This window comes from Rhinatrema bivittatum, chromosome 15 (assembly GCF_901001135.1).
Source record: "Rhinatrema bivittatum chromosome 15, aRhiBiv1.1, whole genome shotgun sequence".
In the NCBI taxonomy this organism is placed as follows: Eukaryota; Metazoa; Chordata; class Amphibia; order Gymnophiona; family Rhinatrematidae; genus Rhinatrema; species Rhinatrema bivittatum.
In genome coordinates, this window is record NC_042629.1 from 63,111,125 (window position 1) to 63,129,000 (window position 17,876).

The following is a 17,876-nucleotide window of genomic DNA, read 5'->3' on the forward strand; positions in this document are numbered from 1 at the left end:
ATGTTAAAACTTTCATGAAACCTCGGCTTCCCATGGCTACATGGTCATTGGCTACATGAGGTCCTACTCCTCTCGGCCATAAGCGGGATAGGCTCTGCTCGCGGTCCACCAAGTCTACTCCTCTCAGCCGTGAGTGAATTGGCTCCGCAAACGGCCCCATATGGCTGCTCTTTGCCGCCCCCTAATGGCTGGCACCCTAGGCAACCGTCTTGTTCTCCTATTGGGACGCGCCGGCCCTGCCTAGATATTTGTGCATTCTCAAAGTTTTATTCCTACTCCGAAGAAAAAAAAAGAAAGGCCATGTTGTCAAATATTACTTCGCACAAAAACAAGCCAGAAAGTTATTTGAATAAGAAAGCACCGTCTGCCTGCCCCCATCCCTAGGCAGGCAGCTGCCGGCTTTCTTCTAGCCTCTCTTTGGCCTCGATCTCTATGGTTATTCCTCGTCACGTGACAGGGGACGCCCTGACGCCTCTTTTGTTCCAGAGCGCGGGAGGCGGGGCTGGGTCGCGTGCGTGGCTCTCCGTTCCGGAAGCGTCGCCTCCGTCCTAGTCAACCGGGGCTCCGCTCGCGGGAATGTCCCGAAAGCAGGTGGTGAAGGCCCGGCCAGGCAGGAAGGCCGAGGTGGAGCGCAAGAGGGACGAGAGGGCGGCGCGGAGGGCCCTGGCCAAGGAGCGCCGGAACCGGCCCGAGGCGGAGGGCGGCGAGGCCGCCGAGGAGTTCCTCAGTTTCGCCAACCAGCTGCAGGCGCTGGGGCTGCGGCTGCGCGAGGTGCCGGGGGACGGGTGAGTGCGCGGCCAGGGAGGGAGGGGGGGGGGGGACGGATTGAGGAGAGGGGGCGGGTGAGGTTGTTATCAACACGCAGGGGGGACCCGTGCTGACGGCTGCAACCGGGGGGGGGGGGGAGGAGTGGTGCTGCCGACAGCTTTATAAACAAATCCGCGAGGCCTTGGCCGAATTCATTCGTCTGTTTGCACGTAAGGAAGTGCCTTTTAGTTTCATGCCACGTCTCGCAGGTTTTTTAAATGCTTCCTGACAGTTCCTCTTGGAGCTTCTTACCGTGACCCCCCCCTAATTCTACAGCTTCCTGTGCGTTAATACCATTCTAGTATTTAAATATCTGTATCGTAACCTCCCCATCTCTCCTCTCTTCTAGGGTATACATGTTAAGTTCCTTCAGCCTCATTTCATAGGACTGTACCCTGCACCAATTTGGTTGCTCTTCCCTGGACCCTCTCTAGTCTCCATAATCTCTTCTGTCATAATGAATAGACTTGTTTTCAAGGGGAGGGCGGGGTGGTAATGAATAGAGAATAATGTACATGTTTTCACCTGTAGCAAACGAATAAAGGACAAACATCGTTTTACTTTGGATTGTGCCCTTAACCGTCCTGAGGATGGTGTTGGTTGGGATGCTTGAGAGGCAGGGATGTGCTGTTTGTTGTGTTTAGTGTGTGCTAAATCAAATGTGCATGGAAGATCAAATAAAACATAGTGCTCACTTAAAGAAATATTTTTATATATAGCTGCAGTAGTCCCTTAAGCACTCAGAAGGTGGAAATCAAATATTTAGCATTTTTTCACTAATCGGGGAGGGAGGGAAATACCTTGATAAAGAAGTTGCTTATTTCTTTCAGTTAATGCAGATGTTGGCATGTATTAAGCCAAGATGAACTACTCATATAGGGGCACATACACTGAGAAAACTGCTTAGTATATCCGGCCCATGGCATTTGACTTATTTTAATCACCACACAAAAGCCAACTCCTCTCCTAATATATACCAAAAAATCACGGAGAGGGATCACTATTCCCAACAAACAAAATAATTGTTAATATTTTTAATTATATATAAGGAGGGCAGGTATCATAAAACTCAGTGCCTGTTATTGTCTATCCACTGTCTCCTGCCCACATAGGGCCTCAGACAGTATCAGCACTTATGGCACCATAATTATAATCATGTACCATCTCCCTTATATCATTTAAAAACAATTTTTTTTACTGTTTTTTGTCACTTTATTATTGTCACTTTCACAGGAATTCTATCTAACCGCCAGCTGCCTGAGCTAAGTATCTCTTTTGGAAATCAAGTAACTAGAGGTTACAACCAAGGTTACAACTAAGATAAAGCTTTTTATATTGATGATTAGTTTACAATAATAAAGTGACAAATAAAAAAAACAGTAAAAATTAAAAAAAAAAACCCAACAAGGGAGATGGTACATGATTATAATTATGGTGCCATAAGAGCTGATACTGTCTGAGGCCCTATGTGGGCGGGAGACGGTGGATAGACAATAATAGGCACTGAGTTTTTTGATACCTGTCTCCTTATATATAAATAATTAAAAATATTAACAATTATTTGGTTTGGGAATAGTGATCCCTCTCCGTGATTTTTTTGTATTTGACTTATTTTACCATAATTGCATTCACCACACCACCAAAACACTACTAGTAACATAACTGATATCTGAAAAGTGCAGCATTATGCTTTTAATGTTTAGTTTGTTTTACTTTCAGTTATAGTCTTCAACAAGTCTATAACTATATTGTATCTTAAATATACTTTATATGACTGCATGAGCTGGAAGTGTGTGTTTACCAGAGCCTCAGGTGGGTGTATGTGTGTTATAGTTAATCCAGGCGTGTGTGTGTTACAGGAGCTTTCTCACCCTCCTGGCCCTTGCCAGCTCACTCACCATCTGTTCCCTTTCCCTTCAGGTCTGTCACACACCTTGTCTACACCTTTGGCTTGCATGAACCCCCTTTGAGCTCCCCACATGCTTTCAAGGTCCTCTCTACAACCTTTTGCCCTTTCCCTGTATGATGCTTGAATCCTGCCGAATTTCACTCCAATTCTGCCCCGTTCAGTCCGGGTGTCTAGGATCATACAGTGAGACTGGCTCTGCAGCACAGAGGAAGTAGATCCAGTATTTAGTACCATTTCTCCTGCCAGCTGGCAGGATCATAAGGGAAGGACTGAGCTGGGATTTGTTTCTGAAAGTTGAAAGGGGCAGCAGCAGAGTGGGACTTAGCCACTCAGTCCCACTCTGCTGCCTGTAGAGGAGATTCTGTTAGGCAGAAAGTCCATCAGTCTCCTGATTTAATAAGTTTATACTGAGGTGCTTATTAAACTATAGAGGCATTAGAATGATTAAAGGTGAAAATTTGAGTCTGTGAAATGGTTTCTGCTCTGTGCATTTTTCCATTGGTCTCTTTCCATTTTTTTTGTGTTATGGTTGTACCGGTCCCCCTGCATTATTCTCTCTCCTTTCCCTGTTTTGTTCAGTTCTGTCCCACTTCCCCATTTATTTACCTTTCTTTTTTCCGACTTGGCCCTTTTTTCACTCTATGCTGACAGTTGTATCTGACTCATCGAATCTCAACTTCCAGCAACTGCTTGTTCCGAGCTCTGGGAGATCAGCTGGAGGGCCACTCTCGAAACCACCTCAAGCACCGCCAGGAAACTGTGGACTACATGGTGAGGCAGCGCACTGACTTTGAGCCCTTCGTGGAGGATGACATTCCCTTTGACAGACACAGTAAGTGCTGAATATCAAGCAGGAGAGAACATTGTTCTAGGACATATCTGTAACCACCATGAGAGCTGGCATTTGCCGTACAGTTGTCTTTTTTTTGTGTACCAGGCTAGCATCTCACTTGAATGCAGTTCAACTGCTTCTAAAACTTATCCCCCCCCCCCCCTCCCTCTGCTTTCCTAGTTGCCAGTTTGGCAAAACCTGGCACGTTTGCTGGCAACGATGCCATTGTGGCCTTTGCAAGAAACAATGAAGTGAATGTGGTGATTCATCAACTGAACAAACCTCTTTGGCAGGTAAGGACTGAAGCAGGTCTTTAAAATAGATAACGCAGGCCATTCTGTGGCTTGTTCTTCCCTTTCCTAAACAATGACAGAGCCACTGGGGGTGCCAGTGGTACTGTTGTCCCAGTGGTGGTTGCTGTATTTTATTTATTTATCGAGTTTTATATAATGTCATTCGGTTTTGCCATCACAACAGTTTACAAAGTTACAATGTTTAACAATGTTTCCAAAAAACGGTTTATATGGTTGCTAACATAGAAGATATTTATGAACTAGGTTCGTAGATTAAACCAAATATTACAGAACTGAGAAATCATTTGTTTGGTCCATCTGTTTTCTTAGTGTTAAATGATGGGAGCCGAGTATTGTCATTGATGCCACATTAGGTTACCTTCAATGGATACACCATGGTGGTTACAAATAAATACTCCCAGCACATCCTGTATACTGAATGTATAAAGATTTTAAAATTATCATAATGTTTTTCAGATTTCTGTTATTGGTTTCATTTCTTTGCAGCTTGCCTCCCTGTTTCTCATTATCTATACTTTAACTATGTCTTGTTTTTAAGTATCTTGTTTCTGATTTTCTGTCCTACTATTGTTTCATCTCACCTTTCATTTCTGCTATAAATTTACACAATCACACCTTGGTCACAATCTCTCTCGTGTAATCTCAAATACATGCATTTCCGCAGCTCCATACAGGCATATAGCTCTCACACACACATGCCACCAAGCTAGTCCCAGGCCCTGACTTGCAATTCTGACTTTACAGAAACATGGGGAAGGGGCAGGTCACAATTGTGGGTCGACTGAAAACATGCTTTCTCCAATTGTGTTAATTTTTTTACAAGTTAAGTTTCATGGCGTGCCTCTTAGTTTTAGTACTATTTAAAAGAATAAATAACCTTTTCCTATTAATTTCTTCCTCACCACTCATTATTCTGTAAACGTCTATCATAAAAACATGGGCAGACTGGATGGGCTAATTTAGCATCAGTCCAGACTCCTGGGTTTTGCCCTCCCTGCCAGCGGATGGAGACAACACTTTACTGACACTACTACATTACCATGTGTGCCACCTACAGTTCCTCAGTATTTCTCTGTCTCCAGAACTTGCAGTTCTGTAGTCTGGAAATGATTTTTGATTTGAAAGGCTCAGTTTCTTTGCAGGAAATTTGCAGAGCAGTGACTTGGAAGTTGCATAACTTTTGCAAGGCACTATTGTCTGGATGTGGGGGGGAAGGGGGGGGGGGATAGGGTCCTGATTTTTTTTTTTCCCACGAGGGTGTCTTGCGAGCGGGACTCTCCAGGTCCCATCCTGAGTAGGGAGCTTTGGTACATCCCAGGAATCTGGACTGATCTGGGTACGTAAGGGAAAGGAAAATTGGTTCTTACCTGCTAGTTTTCATTCCTGTAGTAGCACAGATCAGTCCAGAACTCACCTGATCTGTGGGGAAGGGGGGGGGGGGGGGGAGAGTCGTCCGCTCATTCTATTTTCTTGGTATGGAATTCAGAACCTGAATTAAGATTGATGGTGGTGCAAAGGCTAGTGAAACCCAAGAGTGAGCTCCTAGGCCTTGTTTTCTTTGTCTGGGTGCATCGATACGCATGTTCGAGAGAGGTAGTGGTTTGGAAGACTGTATGTCCTGGGTGAATTTAGAAGCCTTGGATGCCTCGGTATTTTGCAATGTGCATGGAGAGGGATTGATGCTAATGAAGTCACCTTTAATATTAAACACTAATTCAAGCAGAAAGAAAGGACAAAACTGTTAAGCATCTTCCTTTTTGTCCTCCCTAGATCCGTGGAACGGACAAGGCCAATGCCCGGGAGCTGCACATTGCATACCGCTATGGCGAGCACTATGACAGTGTGCGGCGCTTTAATGATAATTCAGAGACTCCAGCTTGCCTTCGGACGGAGGTCAGTGACGTCACCCGTTCTCTTTTTTTTTTGTTGGTGGGTCTCAGGAGGAGTCCTTGCTGCCAGCAGGTCATTTTCTTTCTGCATGTCTGAACCTTTAGGGTTCAACAAAACTTGGGTTGTTTTTTTTTGTGTTTTTTTTTTTTTAATTAACTTAAAGGAAACAATACAATTGATCAATTTTACAAAATTCCCCGAGTAGCCGATTGTAGAGTTTGGCTGGGAGCTGCTGCCTCTCCTGGAAGGGCTAATTTTGGCCACAGAGCTGATATAAAATGTGCTCCCTTTTCCTTTGATGGCTTGGTTTATAGATTCTCTTGGAAAGTTTAGTTAGCTTGCTGCTGCTGCTACTACTTTTATTTCTCCAGATGCTCGGCAAAGACAGTTTAAACAAGAAGACAAAAAACCGGCCAGATGAGGAGAGCAGTGCGCCGCAGGAGACGGAGGATTTCCAGGAGCAGATGGAAGAAGTGGTGCAGAAAGTCCATAATGCAACGGGCTGCTCGGTGAGTAAGCGGGCCTGATGTTTGCCGGTGTACGCTTGGGCTCATTTTGTATTAAGAAAATTCTTTTCCCGCCACCGATACTCATGAGGGTTGGTGCACACGATATGCCATGGCACCTCGGCTCCGATGCCTTTCAGTCATGTTTCTTAAATGCAGTCTATGAAATGTAGTGTGTAAATAAATGTTTTGAGAGAGGCGACCTAATTACTCTGCTGCTTAATAGTCACGCAAGCAGATAGTTAGTTTGTTTTAGGTGGTGGTCTCCCTTTTTGCCTCTTCCTGTGGTGCCAGCAACTGGAGAAGTGAGCGAGGAATGCTTCTGCTGTGGGCACCCCTCCTGATGCTGCTCCCTCCGTCTGTGCTGGCTATAATCCTGCCAGGGCCGTGCACACCCTGATCCCTGCCTAGGAGCTTGCATGTTTGGCCCCAGACTTACAGGAGGCTGCGAGACCGGTGTTGAGCGCTGATGTCATCTAAGTGTGCTCACATAAGGGGTGAATTTTAAAAGCCTGGCGCGTGCCAAAGCCGGGAGATTCACCAAGAAGTTGGGCCGGTGCGCACCACGTGGGTTTTAAAAGGCGCCTGCGTACGCCCGTGTATCCTGGTAACTGTGGAAAGGGGCGGGCCATGGGCGTTCCAGGAGCGGGGGTTTTAAGGGTAGGGGCTAACAGGGTAAAAGGGGAGGCTAATTAACCGTGGAGGGGGGATTAGGAAGTCCTATCCTTTACCTGGGTGAACTGGGAACGAACTGGGGAAACTGGTAATTGCATTGGCACGCGTCTACTAAAATCCCCCCCCTTCGCGATAGAGGTGGCATTTGTGCACACATGCATGCGTCCATATAAAATCGTGTGCGCACGTACATGCGTACAGCTGTGCACACATAACGCACGTATGCTATAAAATGGCCGCATCCTTTGGCGCGATCTGGCATACGCCCGCACATGTGCACCCGCGCGACTGTTTCAAAGTTACAGTCCTAGATTTTGATTCATATTTTTAACTGTTGCTGTTTTTTTGGGGGTTTTTTTGTGTGTTTATATCCTGGCGGGCAGGACGTAGAGTTAATACTGCAGAACCTGGAAGCGGAGAACTACAATGTTGAGTCAGCCGTGTTTGCAATTCTTCAGATGAACGAATTGAAAAGAATCGGTAAGTTAGTGGACGCTTGGCCAAGGCGGGCTCTTTTTTACTTTGCTGTTCACTGTGGCTTTTCAGAGCGCCAAGCGCAAGTCCATCGCCCCACACAGTTTTTCTATTTTAAATCAGAAACTAGATGGAGCTAAAAATTTTATTTTTTTTTTTTTAAGCTTGAGGAAAGAGATAATATCAGAATGCATCTCCTGGGCCGGCTCGGTGGCAGTGCTATGTGGAAGACCTGAGCCTGGCTCCCTGAGCGGCTGGAGCCGGAGTCGCTGTGGAGGCAGTGTTCAGTCTTTGAGAGGTGGTGAGGGAGGGGGGAGGAGTCTTAGCCTTTGCACAATGGTGACACCTGCTGGCCAGACTTGGTGGCTGGTGTACTGGGATCCAGAGGGAGCAACAGATGGTGGTCTGTGGCCCATGGCTTATGGCTGGACTAAGAATATATGTGTGGGGGAGGGGGGGAAGAGGAGAAAAACCCTGGGTAGTTGTTGTGAATGTTGGCTGATGGCAGCTGTAGCCTAATAAGGGTCGGTCCTGATTTGAGCAGTTAGCCCAAAGGAGGAGGGGGAACGGCTGGGCCAAAAAAAGATGGCCACTGTTTCAGAGAGTGATGCCCCACCCTTATCACTCAGTAAATTAACTCCGAGCTGCCCTCAAATTTTACATTATAAAGATGGAACCAAAACTTAACCTCTTTCTATTTTGGTAAAATAAATACGTCCCCACGGAGGTCCTGAAGAGCTGTGCACGTGTTTTCTGATCCTCGCACTGAGGGGTTGCGTTAAGATGAGCCCCCCCACAAAGGTGGCCTTCTGAAGGGCTGAGCGCCTGTGCAGCTCCAGGTGCTGTTCCTGGCTAGTGCTGTATGACGACTGGCACCCGCTTCTGCTGACTTCCCTGCTGGGTACACACATCCTTCGAGATGGCTCATTTCCGATAACTGTTGATGCAGGAAAATCATTAACACAGCTAACCTGGCCTATCTGAAAAGTGCCTGTGTGTGTGTGTGGCAAAAGCAGGCACTTTTAGGCTGTATATGGGGGAAGCATTCCTGGGAAGGGGGTGTTTTGGGCAGGATTGGAAAATAACGCGCACAGATCACATCTACATGCATTTTGTCATGAAAATCCACCTGCACATAAAGTCCCCAGGTATTAAGAAGACCTCGGTATGAATGATTTGAAAAGTAGTTTTTTTTCCAGTTAGCAAACACTAAAGGGTTTTATAAGCAGTGCAACATGTTTGTGACTGACAAACGTGCTGATGTCTTAAGAAAATGAAGCAATGCGTGGTGAAGTGGCACAGAAGTGTCTACAGTTGTGCTCATAAATTTACCTACCCCTGGCAGAATTTGTAAGATGTGTAGCATTTTAAGAAAACACGAATAATCGGATAAAACACGCCTGTTTTTAATGGTTCAAATTAAACTATTTTATGTATCATAGAATAGCGCAATTATTAAACAAACCATAGCAATAAGGGAAATCAAAATGGTCCTGTTCAGAAGTTGCATACCCTCATTTCTTAATATGGTGTATTCTCATGTGGTAAAGCTGCCCATCCCTCTTGGTAAAAGCCTCCATATCCAGTAAATGCTTTGGTTGTGTCTAGCATGACCTGCATGTCTTGAGTTCTCTCCAAAGTGGCTCAGTGATGCTGAGGTCAGGAGACTGTGATGGCCACTCCACAACCTTCACTTTCTTCTGCTGCAGCCACTGGAGGGTCGACTTGGCCTTATGTTTCAGATCATTGTCGTGTTGGAAAGTCCAAGCGCGCCCCATGCGCAGCTTCCTGGCTGATGAATGGACATTCTCCTACTATACCTTCTGATAAGATGCAATCATCCTGGCATCAATTTTGACGGAATTCTCTGTGCCACTCTAGCTCATCCCCCCCCCCCCCCCCCTCCCACCACCAAAAAAAACAAAAACCCAGCAGAGATTCACCACCCCAAACATAGTATTTACATAACTTTATGGACACAACCATAAATGTTCAGTTTTGGTCTCATCACCCCAAATTTTGTTCGACGTTTTTGAGGGTTCTTTAGGTGCTGATTGGCGTATTGTAAGCAGGGCTTTTCTGCCAACTCTACCATGCAGCCCATTTTTTGTTCCAAGTATCTCCTTATTGTACCCACACCACTTTGTTTCAGAGAAGCCATTATTTCTCAGTAGAAGTTGCTTGTGGGTTTTACTTTCTATCCCAAAAAGTTTTCTTGGCAGTTGTCTGAAATCTTTCTTGGTCTGGCTTGGTATTAACCAAACCCATAATTTTCCGCTTCTTGATCAGAGCTTGAACAGTACTGATTGACATCTTCAAATCCTTGGATATCTTTGTCCTTTTCCTGATTTTAGAAGGTTGAATTACTTTTGCTCACAGATCCTTTGACAATTATTTTGCTTTCCCCATGCTTTAGTAATCACCAAAGTCAGCGCAGCTTTGGATGAAATGCGCAAGGTTTTCTTAAGAGCTAAGAAAAAATGATTTGACTATTGCAGTCAAACAAGGCACAGATGTAGATATTTACCGTTCATTGCCATCTCAACCTGTGTGTCAATTTGAGTGCATATTATCAGCCCAAACATGCAAGGGTATGAAAACTTTTGAACAGGACCATTTTATTATTTCCTTTATTGCTTTGGCTTGTTTAATGATTATACTATTTTATACATCACAAAATAACAGTTTAAAACAAATTAAAAATAAGACGTGTTCCCTGTAAGTACCCAGATCAGTCCAGACTCCTGGGTTTTGCATCCCTGCCAGCAGATGGAGACAGAGAAAGTTTTACTGACACTGCCACATAACCACGTGTGCCTCCTGCAGTTCCTCAGTATTTCTCTGTCTCCAGCAGATGGTAGATGGTACAAAACCTGCAGTTCTGCAGTCAGGAGACTAATTTGGGGTTACGAGCCTTCCTCCCAAGGGGAATTTGCTCGGCCCATCTGAGACTTGTTTCTAGTTTCCCCTTGTGGGCTCTTGGACAAGGAACTTGTGGTTCGAGAGACAATGGACCGTTTGCAGAAGCTAGGGACGGTAATTCCAGTCCCTGAGAGGAGCGAGGCAAGGGAAGATATTCCATTTAATTCCTTGTTCCAAAGAAGGAAGGCACCTTTTGCCCAATTCTGGACTGAGAAGGTAGATTAGGTGCTCAAGGTACCGCGTTTCTGGATGGAGACACTGAGGTCGGTGATGGCAGCAGTTCGCAAAGGCGAGTTTCTGGCATCTCTGGATTTGACAGAGGCATATCTGCACATTCCCATCCATCCAGAACATCAATGGTTTCTGCCATTCGTGGTTCTGGATCAGCATTTTCAGTTTCAGGCTCTTCTCTTTGGTTTGGCGATGGCACCATGCACCTTCACCAAGGTTATGGTGGTGGTGGTGGCATCAGCTTTGTGTCGGGAAGGAGTTCTGGTGCACCCCTATCTAGACGACTGTTTTATCAGGGCAAGGTTGGATGACCTTTGTTGTCAGTTCAGAAGGTAATCTGTACATTAGAGTCGCTTGGCTGGGTAGTGAACTTGGCAAAGAGGCCCCTGGAGTACCTTGGAGCTAGTTTTCGACACACGGAAGGGCAAGGTGTTTCTCATGGAGGAGTGTGTTCAGAAACTGTAGAGGCAAATTTGTTGCTTATTGGGGTTGCTGGTGCCCAGGGTCCTTGGAATATATGCGGGTTCTGGGCTCGATGGCTTCAATCCTGGAGTTAGTGCCATGGACCTTTTGCACATATGAGGCCTCTGCAGAGAGCTCTGTTGGCTCAGTGGAACCTGCTCGCAGAGTAGTTTCATTTTCCCTTGCCGCTTGAGGGTGTTGGCAGGGACAAGCCCGTCTTGGTGGCTTCTAATTTCCATTCTGGTTCATGGTGTAGAACTCGAAGTTCCTGATTGGTAGTAAGAATCACCCAATCAGGCAAGGTTTGTGGTGGCCAGAGAGACAGCCAGGTGAAGTAATGTCGGCGGTCCTGGAGTGGCCACATCGGCCACCTTGACCATGGATGGTCCGATTCGCTTCGGACATCTAGCAGGTCTTCTTTGTCAGGACCTCATATTCTCCAACCAGGCTACTCACTTTTGTCAAGTGGCATGACTTTTGAGAAGCAGGGGATACCCTGAAGCTGTTATTGCTACTCTCTTACAGGCTTCTGTTTCGTATGGGAAGGTCTGCAAAGGTTGTTTTTTGTTTTTTTTTTGAGCCCTGGTGTATCACTGATGGAGTGCAAGCTCTAAAATCTCATATCTTGTCTTTTCTTCAAGAGGGTTCAGTCAAGGGTTTGGCTTTGAACTCTTAGGGTCCAGGTGCTGCTCTTGCTTGTCTCCCGGGCGAGGTAGAGGGTTCCTCTGTCTTCTCATTGGATGTGATTTGGTTTCTCTGGTGGGGGGGAGGGGCAAAGAATTTGCACCAGCCGGTAAGGAAAGTTTCTCCATCCTGGAATTTTAATCTCGTCCTCTGGTTTGTATGAGGCTCCTTTCGAGACACTTAAGAGAGCAACTCTTTTTTTCTTGGTGGGTATATGTTCCACTAGGAGAATTTCTGAGTTGCAGAGTTTGTCTTGCCGTGATCCATTCCTTCAGATTTCAGGTGCGGGGCTGTCGTTAGACTGTACCTTTTTTTTTTTTTTTTTAACCTAAGGTGGTATCTGTGTTTCATGTGAATCAGACTGTGGAACTTCCAGCTTTTCCTGTGATGGACTTTTTTGGATGTGTGGAGAGCTTCGTTGAGGTATCTCAAGGTAACTAATGACTTCAAGAGATCGGATCACCTTTATTTCGTGGAGCGGTTCGAAAAGAAGTTCTCAGCAATCTAAGGCTACTATTGCTCAGTGGCTCAAGGAGGCCATTGGGTCAACAACATAAGAAAATGCCATACTGGGTCAGACCAAGAGTCCATCAAGCCCAGCATCCTGTTTCCAACAGAGACCAATCCAGGCCATAAGAACCTGGCAAGTACCCAAAAACTAAGTCTATTCCATGTGGCTATTCTCTAAGTCAACTTAATAGCAGGTAATGGACTTCTCCTCCAAGAACTTATCCAATCCTTTTTTAAACACAGCTATACTAACTGCACTAACCACATCCTCTGGCAACAAATTCCAGAGTTTAATTGTGCGTTGACATACATAGCTAAGGGTCGTCTAGTTCCTGAGGGCTTGTGAGCCCACTCTATGCGCTCTCAGGCGACCTCGTGGGCTGAGGCTCAGTTGGTTTAGCCGCAGGAAATTTGCAGGGTGGCGACTTGGAAGTCACTGCATACGTTTGCGAGGCACTGTCATTTGCATGTGGGGGATCGGAGTCCCAGTCTTTTGGCGAGAGTGTTTTGTGAGCAGGACTCTCCAGGTCCTACCCTATGTAGGGAGCTTTAGTACCTCCCAGGAGTCTGGACTGATCTGGGTACATACAGGGAAAGGAAAATTGGTTCTTACCTGCTAACTTTCATTCTGTAGTACTACAGATCAGTCCAGAACCCGCCTGATCTGTGGAGGTGGAGAGTTGTCCGCTTATTCGATTTTCTTGTTATGGACTACAGACTTTTTTTTTTTTTTTTTAAACAAGGAGAATTTTTGTGTCTTACTGTTTTTAAGCTTGGGTACAGGCCAATACCGAGGAACTGCAGGCGGCACATGTGGTTATGTTGCACTGTCAATAAAACTTTCTCTGTCTCCATCTGCTGGCAGGGATGCAAAACCCAGGCGTCTGGATTGATCTGTGGTTGTACAGGAACAAAAATTAGCAGGTAAGAGACAAAGGAAAATTGGTTGATAACTCCATGTTTTCTTAAAATGCTACAAGTCTTACAAATTCTGCCAGGGTTATGTAAACTTATGAGCACAACTGTATGTTCAGTCGGCTGCAAACGAATTTGTGTACAGGAAGGCTACTTCCAAACATGGCGGGAGTAACCGTTCTACACTTGTTGAGTTGGTATAGCCGGGAACTCTACAAATAGCAACTCCTCTACAGTCCTAACTGGACCCCCAATGCTGGTTACATCCAAAATGTGTTCTCCGGTAGATGTCGAGGAGGAAGCCACCGAGCCTGAGGTCGGAGGTCAGCACGGCTCTGAGCTCTGGGCGGATAATGGAAGTGGGACAAGAATCTTTGGGAATAGGAAGCTGAGTCTGAGTGGAGCAGAGGACGACAGCACACAGAACAACCCCAAGGAAGAGAATAAAACCAACAAGAACAAACCTCAAAAGGTACGTTCACCCTGACGCGCTTTAGTAACTTGCCCTGCGGGGGGGCATTGATGTCTGGCAATCAAGTTGCAAGATGAAGTGCCCGTGAAGGTTAAGGGCAACCTGGCTGCCGTCAGCATGTGCCTCGAACTTAAAGCTAATAATGCACTGCTATCTAGTTGAAGAGATTCAATTTTCAGTAATTCGAACGAACGCAGCCTGTCTTTCTGAGGTTCATCTTTTGTAGTATGCCCCTTGGGTTTTTTTTTTTCTTCCTGAGCTGTTGAGCTCGTCCAGCCCAACAACTGAGAACCACTGTAGTATACAGGTGACAATAAGTGGTAACATGCTGCAGATGTTGGGGAGGAGGGGGGGGGTGATGCAGATGCAGAACATATTCGTTAACCTGGTTGGCTGATGCTTGCTTCTTTGCTTGCTTCCACTGCGCCTCTGTACCGCGTCCTTAGTTTTCCCCCAGTAGGAATCATGGAAGCTGAACTTTTGCTTCAAACTTGAGAACTTCAAATGAATTTGATTTGCAGTATATCTGTGGAATAAATTTGGTCTAAGAATCGGGTTAACTTGCATATTTTGGTTGCCCTGGAAACCAAAGCCACGCCTGAAAATTGATATGCACTTTGCAAAGAAATTTTTAGTGCATACATAAGTAGAGCTGGCACACATTTTCTACAGCACAAGAATATAATTGTTGTAGAATATACCAAATACAACAAAAAATACTGTTAGATTATATTTGCACACATTGTTTTTATGTAATGCCGATAGTGTATATAGCATTGTACAAAGTCTGCATGCATTCAGAACTATAGTGCTACAAGGACTGATGAAAAAATATTACGAGCATAATAGATGGAGGACCTTGCCCAAAAGCAATTTAGATTCTAAAGGGTTTTGGGGTGCTAAATTATTACAAATAACATACAGTTTTGCTATTGCCTTATAAGCCAGAGCCCTTTACATTCATACAAGCTGCATAGGCATATGGCCTAAGTTTATTTTGCTAATGTCTATCAGTCTGCACTAGTTTGTGCAACTAGTGACAGACCAGTGCCATCAAAGTAGATTTTATATGCTTATGATGCTGTAACTTCTTAAAATAAGATGCAGACTGCGCTGTTCAGTTCTTTGCAGGATTTGCTTGTGGGGTTGTATAGGCTTACAAAGCAGATAGTCTAGGATTCAATTTGATCAGTGAGCTAAAAGTGTAGTGGCCCACATACAACATCTGTTTTTCATGTTGTGTGGGATGCGGGGGTATAGCATCTTGATGACTAATATCTAACAGTAAATAAATATCTCTCATTCAGTCTTCCTCCCCTTGAAATCCATGCAGCCCTGCCCTGGTTGTACTTATAATCGTTGGGCCAGGAATCCGCATTAGGACCTGCTCACTGTTGGCTGTCTTTTGTATTCATCCCTTTTCCTGTCCGCGGTGCTGCTCCCAGGGTGATGTACTTGCCAGCCAGGCTTCTGTTTTCAGAAGCCCAGCTTCTGAAAGGTGTGGACCATTACTAAACTGATCTCCTGAAAATGCATGCTTTTTTTTTTTTTTTTTTTAATTGCTTTAAACCTCTGTTTCAGCAGTCCACTAAGCAAAGAAAAGTGGAACAACGGCAGGAGAAGAAGCGCCGGCAGGAGGAGCGGCACAGGCAAAAGGTCCTGGAAACCAGAAGCAACAATGCTGACAACAACCGGCAGAGTGCGCAAGAGCCAGACCCTCAGGTCACCCTGGTGAAGGCCTTCGCTGCCGTCACCATATGATCTGCCCCGCTCCTCTCCCTCGCGTGTTTACAGGATACTGAGTTGCATAAAGTGACTGCAGTGCAACATGACGGTTTTTGGTGTTTTTTTTCTTTTAAATGCCCAGCTCGCTGGCTTCCTTCCCAGCGTCGTGTCTGGAAGAAGGGTTTCACGTCCGTCCACGTCGTCTTCAGTACCTTCGACAAGGGGGAGGTCAATAGGAAATTCAAACTTTTACTTTTAGTGCAGGAGAGGCAAGGATCTGCCCCTGCGTTCTTTTCTGTACTAGATGATTTAAACTCTCTTTACAAAATGGTTATTCCTGTTTTATTTTTTTACATAATTTATATATGAGGAAAGGGGGAAACTTGCCATGCAGTGGGTTATTGTAGCAGGCATTACGAATATGAAATGGTTTCATTTTGCCATTTAAGACTGGCTTTTTTTTTGTTTTTTTTTTTGCAATAGCAATAATGACATCAGCCTGGGTCCTAATAGCAAGGAAGAATTAGAAACAGGAGGATCACCTTGCCTTGTTTGGCCAAGGATGGTCACCTCATTTGTTAAAGCAGGGAACGAACTTCCCTTGGGAAGGAAAATGAAAATACCTAGAAGCAGTGTAGAGCTAATTGTTTTCACATTGACTAATGGGCCGCCTTATTGAGGTTTGCAGTGCAGCGGGGCTTGAGGAGCATGGGGGGGGGAGTGGTGGTGACCGGACAGGCCCCACACAACCAGGCCCAGAACAGCAGAGTCCCCAATAAGTGATGCATCTTTCCTGTCCCCTTGGCTGTGGCTATGGACCAAGTGATTTGTTCCTCCTTGTGGTAGTGAAGGGCTAGGCCAGCTGAAGGATTCCGGCCTGGTCGCTTTACCGCCTTTGCTGTTAGCTGTCATACTAGGTCCTGCCATGTTATGGGCAGCTTTTAGAATGGACCTGGTACCAGAAGGCTGGGAGTGGGTGTGACTAGATTCTGTAGTGGATGCCCCCTGAGGCGACTGAAAGGTATTACTCTGTTCACTCAGGACAAAATGAGCTTCGTGTAATTTTCTCATGTGTTCAGAAGTCAACTATGATAGATTTAGTGATAGGCAGGAGAAACATTGTGTTGAAATGGGGGGAAATAAAAAATCAACCCATCTGAATCACAGTCCACCACTCTCAAAGGTCCTGCCAAGGGCTCTCGCCTCTTCCCTGTTACATTCTTAGGTCTTCTTGTAAGCACCACCTTGGCTGTTGGTGAGCTTAATTTGGTTGAATTGCAAACAATGTTCACTGATTTTTTTTCCCCCTCCCCCAAGAGGCCACGGTGCCCCATTTGCTATGTACAAGTGCTGCAAGAAACGTTGCAGAAGGGCCGGAGAGACGCTGAATTCCAGCCCTCGTGCCGCCTCTCCTGTCATTCGCACAGCAGCCTTTACCTTGCTGGTGAATTGGTGTTTTGTGTTAGAATTGCTGCTACTCGTGGTCCCATAGAAGGAACAAATCCCTGTTTTACCTGGAGCACCTAATCCCCAGCCAGGGCTGGTGACTTCAGGTGTGTTTCATGCCAGGTTCCATGAGTCTTGACTGGAAGTTTGGCAGCTGTGCCAGTACTGAGTGCAAGCAAAAGCAATTAACTTCTTGTAGATTTACACCAGGAATTCAGACAAGGTAATCGGCTCAGGACTAGAAGAGTAAAAAGCGTGCAGAATTTCACTCGTGGATGGAAGTGGATTGATTATACAGCATTGATGAGAGAGAGTAGTAACTGCTCTAGGAGCACTCGCGTGCCCCTGCTTTAAACATCTCTTCAGGTGCGGAGCTGTACAGAAAAGGTCGCTGGCCTGAGCCTTCGAGGTTACCTGCGTGCTGTGCTTGACCAGGCAGTGTCAGAGTGAGGATTTCATCTCTCTTCAGTACTCTGTGCAATAAACGACAGCAAGTGCTGTCCTATGAACTGTGAACTTGAACTTCTGTATTTTGATTCTGTGATTATATATCTGGAAAACCATCTATGCTTGTCCTGTTTTAATTGCTGTTCTAACTACTGTGTGAGAGATGAAGGAAAGAGGGTTTGACACTCGAATTTTATACTGCATTGATGTAGTGTTCTGTTCCGTTGATGTCTAATGCAGTTGTTGAAGATTAGACGTGACGCTGTCATGCTGTACCAGCTCCCTGTATATAGAAATTCAGCCAAAGGGGAGAAGTTGGTGTGGGACAGGCAGCCAGCTAGCTAGGCTAGTTGCCATGAGCTCCTTCATTGCTGCTGCTCCCAGCAAGTCATGGGCAGGGCTCCATCCATGCTCTCTCCCTCGCTTTCACAGCCTGGGACTAGAAAGACATACGTCATGCAAGGTGTGCGCCAAACAAACTGGGTAACAGCTATCTATGCCCTCCCACTCCAGGCCTCATCGTATAGTCAAGGGCAGCAACCTTTGCTCTGTGCGGACTGCCTCTTATCTTCATTTCCATGTAAATATGGACTGAGCGAGTGGCACTGTTGGGTGGTGCTTCGTGAGAGGCCTGAATTTTTTATTCTTGCGCTTG

General features: G+C 45.7%; 1 protein-coding gene across 2 annotated transcripts; it reads left to right on the plus strand.

Moving 5' to 3' along the window:
* The first annotated feature begins 466 nt into the window (after positions 1-466).
* On the plus strand, positions 467-17,339 carry OTUD3 (OTU deubiquitinase 3). 2 transcript variants are annotated; one of them, XM_029578573.1, is made up of 8 exons: positions 467-785; positions 3,400-3,548; positions 3,729-3,841; positions 5,633-5,755; positions 6,124-6,261; positions 7,317-7,413; positions 13,419-13,603; positions 15,188-17,339. In XM_029578573.1, the coding sequence occupies exons 1-8, from the start codon at positions 577-579 to the stop codon at positions 15,362-15,364; spliced, it is 1,191 nt and encodes a 396-aa protein (XP_029434433.1). In that variant the 5' UTR covers positions 467-576; the 3' UTR covers positions 15,365-17,339. The 2 variants fall into 2 exon arrangements, with proteins under 2 accessions (XP_029434433.1, XP_029434432.1); XM_029578572.1 differs by having other exon boundaries at positions 469-785; positions 15,185-17,339.
* The last annotated feature ends 537 nt before the right edge of the window (positions 17,340-17,876 follow it).

Excerpts from the sequence above, each read along its gene's own strand:
- OTUD3 (XM_029578572.1), top strand. The coding sequence starts at position 577 with ATGTCCCGAAAGCAGGTGGTGAAGGCCCGGCCAGGCAGGAAGGCCGAG. Across the intron at positions 5,756-6,123 it reads CAGCTTGCCTTCGGACGGAG|ATGCTCGGCAAAGACAGTTT; the intron begins GTCAGTGACGTC and ends TTATTTCTCCAG. Across the intron at positions 6,262-7,316 it reads ATAATGCAACGGGCTGCTCG|GACGTAGAGTTAATACTGCA; the intron begins GTGAGTAAGCGG and ends CCTGGCGGGCAG.